The 14,729-nt window shown below is 34.0% G+C and overlaps 1 protein-coding gene across 1 annotated transcript; it reads right to left on the bottom strand.

Annotated features, from left to right (window-relative positions):
* Window positions 1-11,715: 11,715 nt before the first annotated feature.
* LOC140831892 (lectin-like protein) lies at window positions 11,716-12,327 on the bottom strand. The gene has a single exon (XM_073195606.1). The coding sequence runs from the start codon at window positions 12,325-12,327 to the stop codon at window positions 11,716-11,718; it is 612 nt and encodes a 203-aa protein (XP_073051707.1).
* Window positions 12,328-14,729: the final 2,402 nt, after the last annotated feature.

Genomic DNA, 14,729 nt, shown 5'->3' with positions numbered 1-14,729 from the left:
TGAGGCCTAAATGCTTGCATCAGCTATCGCTTTTTGATGTGAAAATAGCATAAGAGATTGAGTAGAGATGTGGTTTCCTTTCCCAATTTTTGGACTACACTTCTGATCAGGAGCATGCTTTGTCATGCGTGTATTCTTATTGTTTGTGTATTAGAAGATGCAATATACTTTTGTATCATTTTGTTGAGTATCATCTTCTGTACTAAATTGCTATTGAAATAAAATATATCTCTGTTTTTATAATTTTCCTTGCATCTTCTCAAGTCATTGTTGATGTTTTCAATGGATTCACTCATGATCGCGCTCAACAAAAATCAGAACATTTTTACAACCAAGTGTCGAAATTGTATCTTCAAATTAATATGTAACCGGATTGTTCAATCTGAAAATTATTTACCATCTATCAAACTACTATTTCGATCCTGAGAAAGCAATCACAAGTTGAGAAACATCAAACATCTATCCAAACCGACATTCAAATACTAAAGCAAGAAAGAAACAATTGCAAAAGAACATTATCCGCCTAATTTTGATGCCTCCGTACGTCTCGGGCGTCCTGCGAAGTATAGTAAACTCAAATCTTGCCACCTAAGCCCGATTTATAGTAAACTCAAATCTTGCATCATTTTCTTCCCACCTAAGCCTGATTGTCTTCATATGCAACTTTCGCCTCCTAACAAAAGCATTCATCCAACCTTTCACAAGGATGAAACTTTTAGTTCCACAGGTCTTCAGCAAGAGTGCGTTCCGTCCCTATGTCCACATCGCACACAACTAGCTTTGTTCCTCGCTTTTCATCGAATTCTCCAATATAAGGTAAGATATGGTCCCGAACTAATTGTTTTCCTATCAGAAGCCTGGATGAACCATCGTTGTCGTTTCTCTGCAGATTTTTTTTATACTCCAATCCTCTTCACGATGAATGGCTGAACCATGAGGGGCTGATCAACACCGCTTCCAGATTGTGTATTCGGCGAAATGAAATAATCGTGGTTGAGTGGCATATATTGGCTTGGACAATCCCCCCCCTTGAGCTAGCTTTTGGGGTTGAGTTAGGTCCAATTTCCAATCTTAACATGGTATCAGAGCCCGGGTTTCACCGTTATGTATTGGACTGCCTATAATTAAGCCACCCATTCTGCCCAATTGGGTTATTTGTAAACTCCACGCTCCAGATGTTCATTCCTAGACGTGAGAGGGGTGTGTTAATTGTCCCACATCGGTTGGATAAATAACCTTTGAGTGACATATATTGGCTTGGACAATCCTCCCCCCTTGAGCTAGCTTTTGGGGTTGAGTTAGGTCCAAATTCCAATCTTAACATGGTATCAGAGCCCGGGTTTCACCGTTATGTGTTGGACTGCCTATAATTAGGCCACCCGTTCTGCCCTTAATTGGGTCATTTGTAAACTCCACGCTCCAGATGTTCATTCCTGGGCGTGAGGGGTGTGTTAAATGTCCCACATCGGTTGGATAAATAATTTGGGAGTTGTATATATTGGCTTGGACAATCCTCCCCTCTTGAGCTAGCTTTTGGGGTTGAGTTAGGCCTAAGTTCCAATCTTAACATGGTATCAGAGCCAGGGTTCCACCGTTATGTGTTGGATTGCCTATAATTAGGCCACCCGTTCTGCCCATAATTGGGTCATTTATAAACTCCACGCTCCAGATGTTCATTCCTGGGCGTGAGAGGGGTGTGTTAATTGTCACACATCGGTTGGATAAATAACTTTTGAGTGGTATATATGGGATTGGACAATCCTCCCTTCTTGAGCTAGCTTTTGGGGTTGAGTTAGGTCCAAGTTTCAATCTTAATAGGTTTCCTCGTCAACCTCCATCAAATCAGGAGAAACAGATTGATCCTCTCCGTCGAAATATCTCGATCATGAACGGGAAGATTGACGGGCTGGACCACTCTTCCTTGGATATTCCCCTATCGACGTCTCAGTCATCGGAACATCGATGGATATTCCCAATAGAATAACAGTTTGGTACTCTTGACCGGTGGAGGAACAAGTTGAAAAGGGTCCGTAATCTTCTTCAACTGCATGGGGTGTTACAGAAGGATTCGATGACGAGGGAAGAACGCCATGCATGCACACGTTTTTTTCTATATCGTATAATATCATACGTTCTCCTGTGTGCGAATGGCGGGCATATATACAGAAGTGAATGCAGTTTGATTCTTATTTGGAATGAAATGCTTAATTAAAAACTTCACATATAATATGCGACGATTCTGATATACTTCCCTTTTAGGACACGGAGAATCCAAAATCTGTTGTGTTCATTCTGGATTTTGAAACTTATACTTATCTTTTTCCCTTTACAAATATTTCCTCAAAGGAAAGTTTAATTTATACTCCCAATCAAATCTTTTTTACTCCTAATATTATAATATATTATTTGCTCAATATCGATGTTAGATAAATACTGTTCGAAAGAGTTAGCGACTTTTGGCAAAAAAATGATCAAAAAAGAATCTGAGTTGGTAGATGAAAATCAAATAATATTGAGAAGTTACAAGAGTAAATCCAAATTCGAAAATATACCAATTACAAGATTAATGCGTGTTACAATAAAAACAATTAATTATTTGCAACGAGTTCAAATATTTAGGAATATGATTTTTGTTTTTAACCATGGAACTCACAATTTCCTAAAATCAAAATGTGAAAATGTGAGATAGTTTCATGAGTTAGTTTTGTGAAATAGATTATTCAACCTGATTAGATACATATTCAGAAATTAGAGTTACGTGGGTTCGAACTTAATGTAATAAATTATATATCATTACCAAAATTTTTATTTTTTCGAATCTTTATGATTAATTTTGTTTAAAAAACGAGTAATTGATAAATATTAAAAATTTAAATTTTCATTATTCAAGAATTATAAATATTATTCACGATGATTAAAAAAAAAAGAAAAGAAAAAGGTAAAAACTAGAATCAAATTATTATCAACCTTTTCATAACAATGGATTCGCTCACGAAATTAAGCAACAAATTAAAACCAAAATTTTGTAACCAAGTACAGAATCTTCAAATTAATGTGCAACTGGAATGGATGTTCAATATTCTGATACCAAATCTACTGTCTAATATTAACCAAACTATATATATATGTATCCTAGCTGAAATCTTGATGCATAGGATGCTGACGAAGTAGAGAAAATTCAAATCTTCCATCTGTTTCTTCCCACCGGAGCCCAATCTCATCGTCCTTGCGCAACACACGCCTCCTAACAAAATCCTTCATCCAGCCTTTCACGAGGACGTAACTATCCGTTATCCAGGTTTTCAGCAACAGAGTGTGCACGGTTCGTGTATCCACATCATACACGGTGATCTCCGCCCCCCTCATCTCATCGAAGTTCTTAATATTCGGCAAAATATGATCCTTGACTAACAGTTTTCCGAGGAGAAGCCTCGACGAACCGTCCACGTCACTTTTCTTCAAGGTTTTCTTGATTCTCCAATAACCCTCATGATGATTAACGGGAAGAAGATTGACGGGAGGCTGAACCACACTTCCTTGGGTATGTGGTGATATCACCGCTGGGATTGTCTCGTCCACCACCATAGAATCAAGAGAAACAGATCCAGTCTGTCCTGTCGTCGTCGTCGACGAAGACGTCGTCTCAGTCATCCGAACATTGATGGATACTCCGAATATTGTAATAGTTTCGTACTCTTGATCGGTGGAGGAAGAAGCAGAAAAGGGTCCGTGAGGTGTTGCTGAAGGAGTAGATGACGACGAAGAGCCAGGGAAGAACGCCATGCACGCGCAAGTATTGTATTCACCAGTAAATAATATATCGTATATTATGTGTGCATATGGAGCATATATATAGAAGTGGATCCTGAACATATTTTGATAACTATCTGGATTAGGATTCTTAAAAATTTCCTTAATAATCCATTCGTTTCCTACTTGTAATTATGGTAATTTGTGCCTATCGAGATTTTTTTCCTACTTAGATATCTTTTATGAATTTTAAATTGATTTTGAAAGTGTAAAAATATTAGTGAGTTTATATTTAATTGATTGGTTCCAAATTCTCTATGATGTATTCAAACTGATATGGTAATAAATAAATCTCAATACTTATCGACTTGAGATTTTCATATCTATAGACCGAAGATTAATAAAATAAAACCTTTTTCTCCTCCTTGATCACCCTTGATTAATATTCTTCAAAAAAAAAAAAATCTAACTTTTGATTAAAACCATGTTAGTTCGATTGACAAATATTTTAAATTTTAAATTTAAATTTTATGATGATTATTGAAGAAATATTTTCAAATATATTTATAAACTTCTAGTAAAAAGATTAATATTAAATAAACTTCATTTTTCAAGATTGAAAAAAAATGTTATGCATCCAATCCATCCCAATCTCATATTCTATACTTGATGAATATTATACTTCGAGAAAAATCATAGATCACAGTTTCAATAGTAAGATTATGTCTATACAGATTATCTATGTATATTTTAGTTTAAAAATATTTAATTTAATCATCTAACATATTAAATGAATGGTTTTAAAGATATTCGTTTTATTTGATCTTCATTAAATTTTTTTGCAGGCGATGATGGAGATATAATATTACATTATCAATGTTTTGTCGATTTCTGAATCATTACAAGTTCAATAACCAAAATATTGAAGATTTTGTTGATGAGAAACTTTTGAGACTACGATGAACATGTATCATTGTTATGATTTTAATTGTTATGGATTATTTTGTTATTCAATAAAAAAGTTAGCTCGGGTAAATTTCAAATCCTGGCCACTGCGCCTATTGCCGAAGATAGCAAACACAAATAACACAACAACGGCACCAAGCGCTCCACATCCACCGCCCAAGATTAATGCAGCTAGTATTTTCATAGCACAATCACTTCTTGTCTTGTGAACTTTCATATCTTCTTTTCCCTTCTCCGTGAATGCATGTCTCCGGATTCATCGGCTCTGAATGCATTCAATGGGGCATAGTTCTCGAAACAAAGCTCCACGAATATATATATTACACTTTTGCGACGAATTCCCGCTCGACGAGCTTAATCCCAGAAGAACGTCCTCATTTTTCCACATTCTTGACAAGTCAATATGATGGGAAAGCAAAGGGTCAACTGGCTTCTTGACATCCAATATTCTTCCCAATCGAACCTCTAATATTTTAGAACTTGCTTCATAATCAATCCAAGATTGTAATTTTTCTCCACTATTTAACTCCAACTTGATGGCTGAAACATTGCTCATTTTCACAGATACAAAACTATCAACATCCACTACAAGAAAACTGGTTTTTTGCGGCACGACATTAACGACGTGCATTAAAAGCATCACGTTCCTCTTGGTAGATCTTGTTGGAAAGTTTGGGTTGATAGAGTTCTTGTGGAGCAGGTAGACTTAATTCGACCGAATTCTGAAATGATTTTTCTGGATGATGCAGTTGGAAGCACAGTAGCATGGTTTTCTAATTTTTTCGTTTTGTGTGACTGATACAGATCTTATATTGGTTCTAGGGTTAGAGACAGTATTGCATCAAATCATCATATTACTGAGTATTTTGTTTACTTTATCAAGTTTTTTGTCTTATTGGATAAAGGAGAATTGACATTAATTACTTAGTTTTTATATTATCTTATTATTTTGTTTTAATTCCGGTGATTAGTTGGATGTTGTGTGATAAATCTTTTGAGTTTCGATATTATTGTTTAAAATCTGGTTCATAATAATATAAATAACGTTAACTTGCTGCACGTTGCTGATAAACCAAATCGACAGCGTACAATAATATATCAATTACAGCTTGCATTGCGCCTTATCAACAGCATATTGCGCATGCCATGGTTGCTTTTAACCACAGCGTGCAATACCCGCTGCCAATTAATCATCAACAGCATATTGTTGCACGCTGCCAATGAATCATCAACAGCATATTGCGCATGCCATGGATACTTTTAATCGCAGCGTGCAATGCACTCTGCCAATTGGTGAACATATCAACAGCATGTTTTGCGCACGCCGTGGATACGTTTAAGCACGGCGTGCCTTGCACGCTGCCAATTGGTTAGTATATCAACAGCATGTTTTGCACGACGTTGAAACTTTTAACCATAGCGTGCGGTGCACGCTGCCGAAAAGATAACTATCCATAGCACACTCCGCACACCGTTATTAGAGTCAACCGCAGCGTAAACTGCACGCTGCCAATAGTTTCAAACTTAAGACTGTTTTCAACTTTACAGCGTGCGTCGCGGCGTGCCATGCACGCCGCGGATACCTTTCCGCGGCACACATTGCACGCCGCGGAAACCCATTTTTCTTGTAGTGATCAATCCCAACACGGTCATTATTCAAATCACCATACTTCTCATCCTTAAACGTATCGAATTCAACTGCAAGAAACTTCACTCAAACATTCCCATTGAGGCACCATTAAAGACATTCAAAGGAAACCAAATTGGAACCATAATAAAAGCCAACCCATATCCTCCAGACATGGAAAACTCAAAATAAACTGAGAATATGACACCATTTTTCTAGGGTATCCCTCAACAAGATTAATGGGTTTTCGACAAATCATTTTCCCTGCACTAAAAGCACCTGAACCAGAAATTTGAACCGACCTACCACCACTAAAAGCCTTAGCATCACCATACACATCAATTAGTCGAGAGAAGTTTGTATACGGACCAAAAATGTTTGCATCAAATGATTTATTTTGCTCTGTCGGAAAGGCTTTCCAGCAAAAATCCAATAAGAAGAAAGCCAACAAGTACCTAGACGAAGAAATTAAGGTCATTTCCAATCATATTCTTCAGTACAGTCTCTTTTTTTCCCTTGATTTTACCTCGTGTCCTCTGAAGAACCCATGTACCCAGTCCCCAGAAGTAAACTATATATTGCTGAAATTATTGATGAATTCTTCTGGCCGGATTTAAGAGCATAGATTAAATCATGGGGAAATGGGTAAGCGAAGAAGGCGTGGTACTGGTGGTGCTGCCTGGGAATGGCGAGAAAGTCGTGAAAATTAATACGAGTAGTATAATGTTTCTGCTGCACTTTGCTTTGCTTTCTTTTGTGTGGTTGCTGACCGAGGGAATATAAAATGGGATTCTTTTGGATATGTCCCTTGTTTTCCGAATTTGCACTAATATTGAGTGTTTTAATTTCTGTAAAATAAGATATAAAACACATTGATTGCCAATGTCAATATCTTCCCAATATTTCATATTATTTTTTTGTGTGGCTAAGTAGAATTTATGATAAAAACAAGAAGAAACAGTGAGTTTAATAAATGCAAAAGTTGCAGAAAAAACACCAGGTTCCTTGTTGGAATGACGGCCATTTCTTTAAACAGCGACCGTTTGGTGGCAGGAAACTTTGTGCGGATAACGCATCCGCATCCGTAGTCACTAATCTATGTTATTAATCTTCCATCTCTTCAAAAAGTATTGGGTCCGCGAGCTACATAATCATTATATTAACACTTTTACATTATTAATACACACTCATATTCATTTAATATCAACCTTTATTATTTGTAGGTCTCATTGTCTACTTATGCATCTTTTTTTATTTTATGTTAATTAAATATCTTTCTAATTTTATTTAAAAAATTAAAATAAATATTATTGAAAATAAATAATATTATTCTTTTAAAAATAATTTAATTTCAATATTGATTAAAATATTATTAAAAAAATGAAAAGCAATTGGTTTTTTTGGAAGGGTTTATTTTTCAGAACAAAACAAAAAGAATAATATATATATATATGTATATGTATATATATAATCAAAAGAGTCATTTGGCTCTTTTGTCTTTTTTTAAAAAAATATGTGAATTAATGAGATTAATATTAATTAATTTTCATGCTGACATGACAGCCAAAGTTAATAATTTATACATCCACATTGGTACATTAATATTAATCAGTGTTAATAATTACTCATTAATACACCAATGTGGATGTTCTAAGACAGCTGGATACGTGGACCTTTTTTCTTTCATTTTTATCCTTCGGTCTCAATACACAAAAAAACTACATTTTTTTTAGTTAAATATTTAAATAATTTTGGCAAATACTATTTTGATTTTTCTTTTACAGAATTGTAACCAAGCTATATCTATAAACTATCATATCTCATTTTACGTTGTGTCAGTCTCTTTCTGAGTTTCATGTTCAAATGATGAGACGAGTTTAGATAAAAAAAATTGTAACTTAAAAAAATATCTAAATAAGTTCAATTTTTTAAAGTGTTTTTATGTAAAAAAAACAAAAAATTTAGCAAAACGACAAAAGTGGTTTTGTTTTAGATAAATGTTGAAAAATAAATTTTTGTTTTCAATTTTTTAATAATAGTAGAAGCAGCAACCTAAAATTCAGGAAGTCTAGCTTTTGAAACAAATACTTATTAAAACATTTTTCGTAATAATTTTTAAGAAAAACTCTTCTTTTAAAAAAAAAAAAAAATTAGTTCATTGTCTTATTCAACTAAACAGGCTCTACTTTCAACAATTTTTATATCATATTCAAAAATTTGTTTTTTCCATAATCTTGTGTGAAAACAAAGAAAACTATATATATATATATATATATATATATATATATATATATATATATTGTACGGAAAGCCTAATTGTTTCTCACAAAAACGGTGATGCGTGTGTTGTGAAATAATCCGACTTTTTTAATCAAATGTTATGGATCACGATTTGTTCGTACATTCAAACTCCTTCGAAATGACTCAAAACAAAAACATAAAATGAGAAAAATAATGATATTACATGAAGAATCCATTAACAACATCAAATTTAATTATGTTGTTATGAACTTGATTAACGTTTTTTACAAAAAAGATTGATGAACATATGGAATATTTCAAAGACTTAGCTACTGGAACCTTGAATTGAAATAAACAGACTTCAAATTGACATAAAAATTCTGCACAGTTTTGCTGTATTTTTTTGTAGTCTCCTTTTGAATTGAAATAAACAGACTTCAAATTGAACATATGGAATATTTTGAAGACTTTACTGGAAGTTGGAATTGAAATAAACAGAACTCAAATTTACATAGAATTCTCCAGAGTTTTGCTATAATTTATGTTGTCTCTTTATGTCGATATTCCTTCCTCTTTTTTGTCATCTTCTGCATATCAGTTTTAAGTATTTTACAATACTATTAATTATTTTGGACCTCTATATAATTTTTAAATAAAAATTGAGCGGGCTATAGTCCACCAGAGCTCTACTGTAGATCTTTTTTTTTTATTACCCAATTCAATTTATTTTCAGTATGAATCACATTCATCGGCCTCGTGAAAATATATCTATAAGATCGTCTAACAAGAGACTTCTCAATGTAAATTAATAACTATTGCTTTCTTTTTATGGTTTATTAGTCAATCCAATCATTCGAAGAAATTTTCCCGGACGAAGATAATAGATCTTCGATTGATCCTTCTTGTTTGTTTTTTATATTCTAGCATTCAATTTGATCCCAACACAAAAAATGGCAAACCTCAAAGGAATATATTAAACAACCTGAAATTTTAATTCTTGGCCATAAAGTTATAGCATATATAATCCCTCTCATCTAAATAAATTCTTTTACAAATAAGAACAAAAACTAAATAATCTGTAGTTGTAAATCAATCTACCAAAATGTATTTTCACGATGATTAAAAAAAAGGTAAAAACTAGAATCAAATTATTATCAACCTTTTCATAACAATGGATTCGCTCACGAAATTAAGCAACAAAAACCAAAATTTTGTAACCAAGTACAGAATCTTCAAATTAATGTGCAACTGGAATGGATGTTCAATATTCTGGTACCAAATCTACTGTCTAATATTAACCAAACTATATATGTATCCTAGCTGAAATCTTGATGCATAGGATGCTGACGAAGTAGAGAAAACTCAAATCTTCCATCTGTTTCTTCCCACCGGAGCCCAATCTCATCGTCCTTGCGCAACACACGCCTCCTAACAAAATCCTTCATCCAGCCTTTCACGAGGACGTAACTATCGGTTATCCAGGTTTTCAGCAACAGAGTGTGCACGGTTCGTGTATCCACATCATACACGGTGATCTCCGCCCCCCTCTTCTCATCGAAGTTCTTAATATTCGGCAAAATATGATCCTTGACTAACAGTTTTCCGAGGAGAAGCCTCGACGAACCGTCCACGTCACTTTTCTTCAAGGTTTTCTTGATTCTCCAATAACCCTCATGATGATTAACGGGAAGAAGATTGACGGGCGGCTGAACCACACTTCCTTGGGTATGTGGTGAGATCACCGCTGGGATTGTCTCGTCCACCGCCATAGAATCAAGAGAAACAGATCCAGTCTGTCCTGACGACGACGAAGACGTCGTCTCAGTCATCCGAACATTGATGGATACTCCGAATATTGTAATAGTTTCGTACTCTTGATCGGTGGAGGAAGAAGCAGAAAAGGGTCCGTGAGGTGTTGCTGAAGGAGTAGATGACGACGAAGAGCCAGGGAAGAACGCCATGCACGCGCAAGTATTGTATTCACCAGTAAATAATATATCGTATATTATGTGTGCATATGGAGCATATATATAGAAGTGGATCCTGAACATATTTTGATAACTATCTGGATTAGGATTCTTAAAAATTTCCTTAATAATCCATTCGTTTCCTACTTGTAATTATGGTAATTTGTGCCTATCGAGATTTTTTTCCTACTTAGATATCTTTTATGAATTTTAAATTGATTTTGAAAGTGTAAAAATATTAGTGAGTTTATATTTAATTGATTGGTTCCAAATTCTCTATGATGTATTCAAACTGATATGGTAATAAATAAATCTCAATACTTATCGACTTGAGATTTTCATATCTATAGACCGAAGATTAATAAAATAAAACCTTTTTCTCCTCCTTGATCACCCTTGATTAATATTCTTCAAAAAAAAAAAATCTAACTTTTGATTAAAACCATGTTAGTTCGATTGACAAATATTTTAAATTTTAAATTTAAATTTTATGATGATTATTGTAGAAATATTTCAAATATATTTATAAACTTCTAGTAAAAAGAATATTAAATAAACTTCATTTTTCAAGATTGAAAAAAAATGTTATGCATCCTATCCACCCCAACCTCATATTTTATAGGCAAAAACTTGTGTGAGACGGTCTCACGGGTCAAATTTTGTGAGACGGATCTTTATATGGGTAATCCATGAAATAGTATTGCTTTTTATGCTAAGAGTACTACTTTTTATGGTGAATATGAGTAGGGTTGACCCGTCTCACAGATTGAGATCCGTGAGACGGTCTCACATGAGACCTACTCTATTTTATAATCGATGAATATTATACTTTGAAAAATCATAGATCACAGCTTCAATAGTAAGATTATATCTATACAGATTATCTATGTATATTTTAGTTTAAAAATATTTTTTAATTTAATCATCTAATCATCTAAATGAATGGTTTTAAAGATATTGGTTTTATTTGATCTTCATTAAATTTTTTTACAGGCGATAATGAAGATATAATATTACATTGTCAATGTTTTGTCGATTTCTGAATCATTACGAGTTCAATAACCAAAATATTGAAGATCTTGTTGATGAGAAACTTTTGAGACTACGATGATTATGTATCATAGGTATGACTTATGATTTTAATTATTATGAATTATTTTATTTTTAATTAAAAAAATTAGCACCGGTAGATTTCAAATCTTGGCCACTGCACCTATTGCCGAAGATAGCAAACACAAATAACACAACAACGGCACCAAGCTCTCCACATCCACCGCCCAAGATTAATGCAGCTAGTACTTTCATAGCACAATCACTTCTTGTCTTGTGAACTTTCATATCTTCTTCTCCCTTCTCCGTGAATGTCTTCGGATTCATCGGCTCTGAATGCATCCAATGGGGCATAGTTCTCGAAACAAAGCTCCACGAATATATATTACACTTTTGCGACGAATTCCCGCTCGACGAGCTTAATCCCAGAATAACGTCCTCATTTTTCCACATTCTTGACAAGTCAATATGATAGGAAAGCAAAGGGTCAACTGGCTTCTTGACATCCAATATTCTTTCCAATCGAACCTCTAATATTTTAGAACTTGCTTCATAATCAATCCAAGATTGTAATTTTTCTCCACTATTTAACTCCAACTTGATGGCTGAAACATTGCTCACTTTCACAGATACAACACTATCAACATCAATCCCACCACGGTCATTATTAAAATCACCATACTTCTCATCCTTAAACGTATCGAATTCAACTGCAAGAAACTTCATTTTTTCTCCTCAAACATTACCATTGAGCCACCATTAAAGACATTCAAAGGAAACCAAATTGGAACCATAATAAAAGCCAACCCATATCCTCCAGACATGGAAAACTCAAAATAAACTGAGAATGACACCATTTTTCTAGAGTATCCCTCAACAAGATTAATGGGTTTTCGACAAATCAGTTTCCCTGCACTAAAAGCACCTGAACCAGAAATTTGAACCGACCTACCACCACTAACAGCCTTAGCATCACCATACACAGCAATTAGTCGAGAGAAGTTTGTATCAGGACAAAAATTTTTTGCATCAAACGATTTATTTTGCTCTGTCGGAAAGGGTTTCCAGCAAAAATCCAATAAGAAGAAAGCCAACAAGTACCTAGACGAAGAAAATGAGGTCATTTCCAATCATATTCTTCAGTATAGTCTCTTTTTTTCCATGATTTTACCTCGTGTCCTCTGAAGAACCCATGTACCCAGAAGTAAACTATATATTGCTGAAATGATTGAGGAATTCTTCTGGCCGGATTTAAGAGCATAGATTAAATCATGAGGAAATGGGCAAGCGAAGAAGGCGTGGTGCTGCCTGGGAATGGCGAGAAAGTCGTGAAAATTAATACGAGTAGTATAATATTTCTGCTGCACTTTGATTTGCTTTCGTCTGTGTGGTTGCGGACCGAGGGAATATAAAATGGGATTCTTTTGGATATGTCCTTTGTTTTCAGAATTTGCACTAATATTGTGTGTTTTAATTTCTGTAAAATAAGAAATAAAACACATGGATTTCCAATGTCAATATCTTCCCAATATTTCAATTTTTTTTTTTTGTGTGGCTAGGTAGAATTTATGATAAAAACAAAAAGAAACAGTGAGTTTAATAAATGCAAAAGTTGCAGAAAAAACACCAGTTTCCTTGTTGGAATGACGACCATTTCTTTGAACAGTGACCGTTTGGTGGCAGGAAACTTTGTGCGGATAAGGCAGCTGGACACGTGGACCTTTTGTCTTTCATTTTTATCCTTCGGTCACAAAACACGAAAAAACTACATTTTTTTAGTTAAATATTTAAATAATTTTTGCAAATACTATTTTGATTTTTCTTTTACAAAATTGTAACCAAGCTATATCTATAAACTATCATTTCTCATTTTATCGGCAAAAACTTGTGTGAGACGGTCTGGTCGTATTTGTGAGACAGATCTCTTATTTGAGTTATCCATGTAAAAGTATTATTTTTTATGCTAAGAGTATTACTTTTTATTGTGAATATGAGTATAGTTAACCCGTCTCACAGATTAAGATCCGTAAGACGGTCTCACATAAGACTCGCTCCATTTTACGTTGTGTCAGTCTCTTTCTGAGTTTCATGTTCAAATGATAAGACGAGTTTAAATAAAAAAAAATTGTAACTTAAAAAAAATATCTAAATAAGTTCAATTTTTTAAAGTGTTTTTATGTAAAAAAACAAAAATTTTAGCAAAACGACAAAAGTGGTTTTGTTTTAGATAAATGTTGAAAATTATTTTTTTTTTTTCAATTTTTTAATAATAGTAGAAGCAGCAACCTAAAATTCAGGAAGTCTAGCTTTTGAAACAAATACTTATTAAAACATTTTTTGTATTTAAGAAAAACTTTTCATTAAAAAAAATATTTTTAGTTCATTGTCTTATTCAACTAAACAGCCTCTACTTTCCACAATTTTATATCATATTCAAAAATTGTTTTTTCCATAATCTTGTGTGAAAACGAACAAATATATATATATATATATATATATATATATATATATATATATATATATATATATATATATTGTACGGAAAGCCTAATTGTTTCTCACGAAAACTGTGGTATGTGTGTTTTGAAATAATCTGACTTTTTTAATCAAATGTTATGGATCACGATTTGTTCGTAAATTCAAACTCCTTCGAAGTGGCTCCACTACAAAAAAAAAAAAAAAAATTAACGACGGTCAAACCGTCGCTAAAACCGTCGCTAAATGGTCAAAGCGACGGTTGTAACGACGGTTTGGCGGTCCGTAACAGAACCTGGCCTCGTTTTCTGAAAACGACGGTTTTACATCTCCTGTCGCTTCATAACGACGGTTTTTATGAAGAAGACCGTCGCTCTGTAGCGAAAGTGCCGTCGCCAAAATATAGCGACGGTTATACGTTTACCGTCGCTATATTAAGCGACGGTTTATACTTATACCGTCGCTATAATAAGCGACGGTTGTTTGAACCCGTCGCTATAATAAGCGACGGTTAACTAAATCCGTCGCTATATAAAGCGACTGTATAAGTAAAACCGTCGCTAACTTAAGCGGCGGTTTTTTAATAAAACCGCCGCTTGAAATAGCGACGGTATGTAATGAGAGTCCTACCTAATGGATCGCGAAGATACTAA

Source organism: Primulina eburnea, chromosome 5, assembly GCF_022965805.1.
Source record: "Primulina eburnea isolate SZY01 chromosome 5, ASM2296580v1, whole genome shotgun sequence".
In the NCBI taxonomy this organism is placed as follows: domain Eukaryota; kingdom Viridiplantae; phylum Streptophyta; class Magnoliopsida; order Lamiales; family Gesneriaceae; genus Primulina; species Primulina eburnea.
Note: the sequence above shows the minus strand (reverse complement) of the source record. Positions and strands in the feature narration are given on the sequence as shown.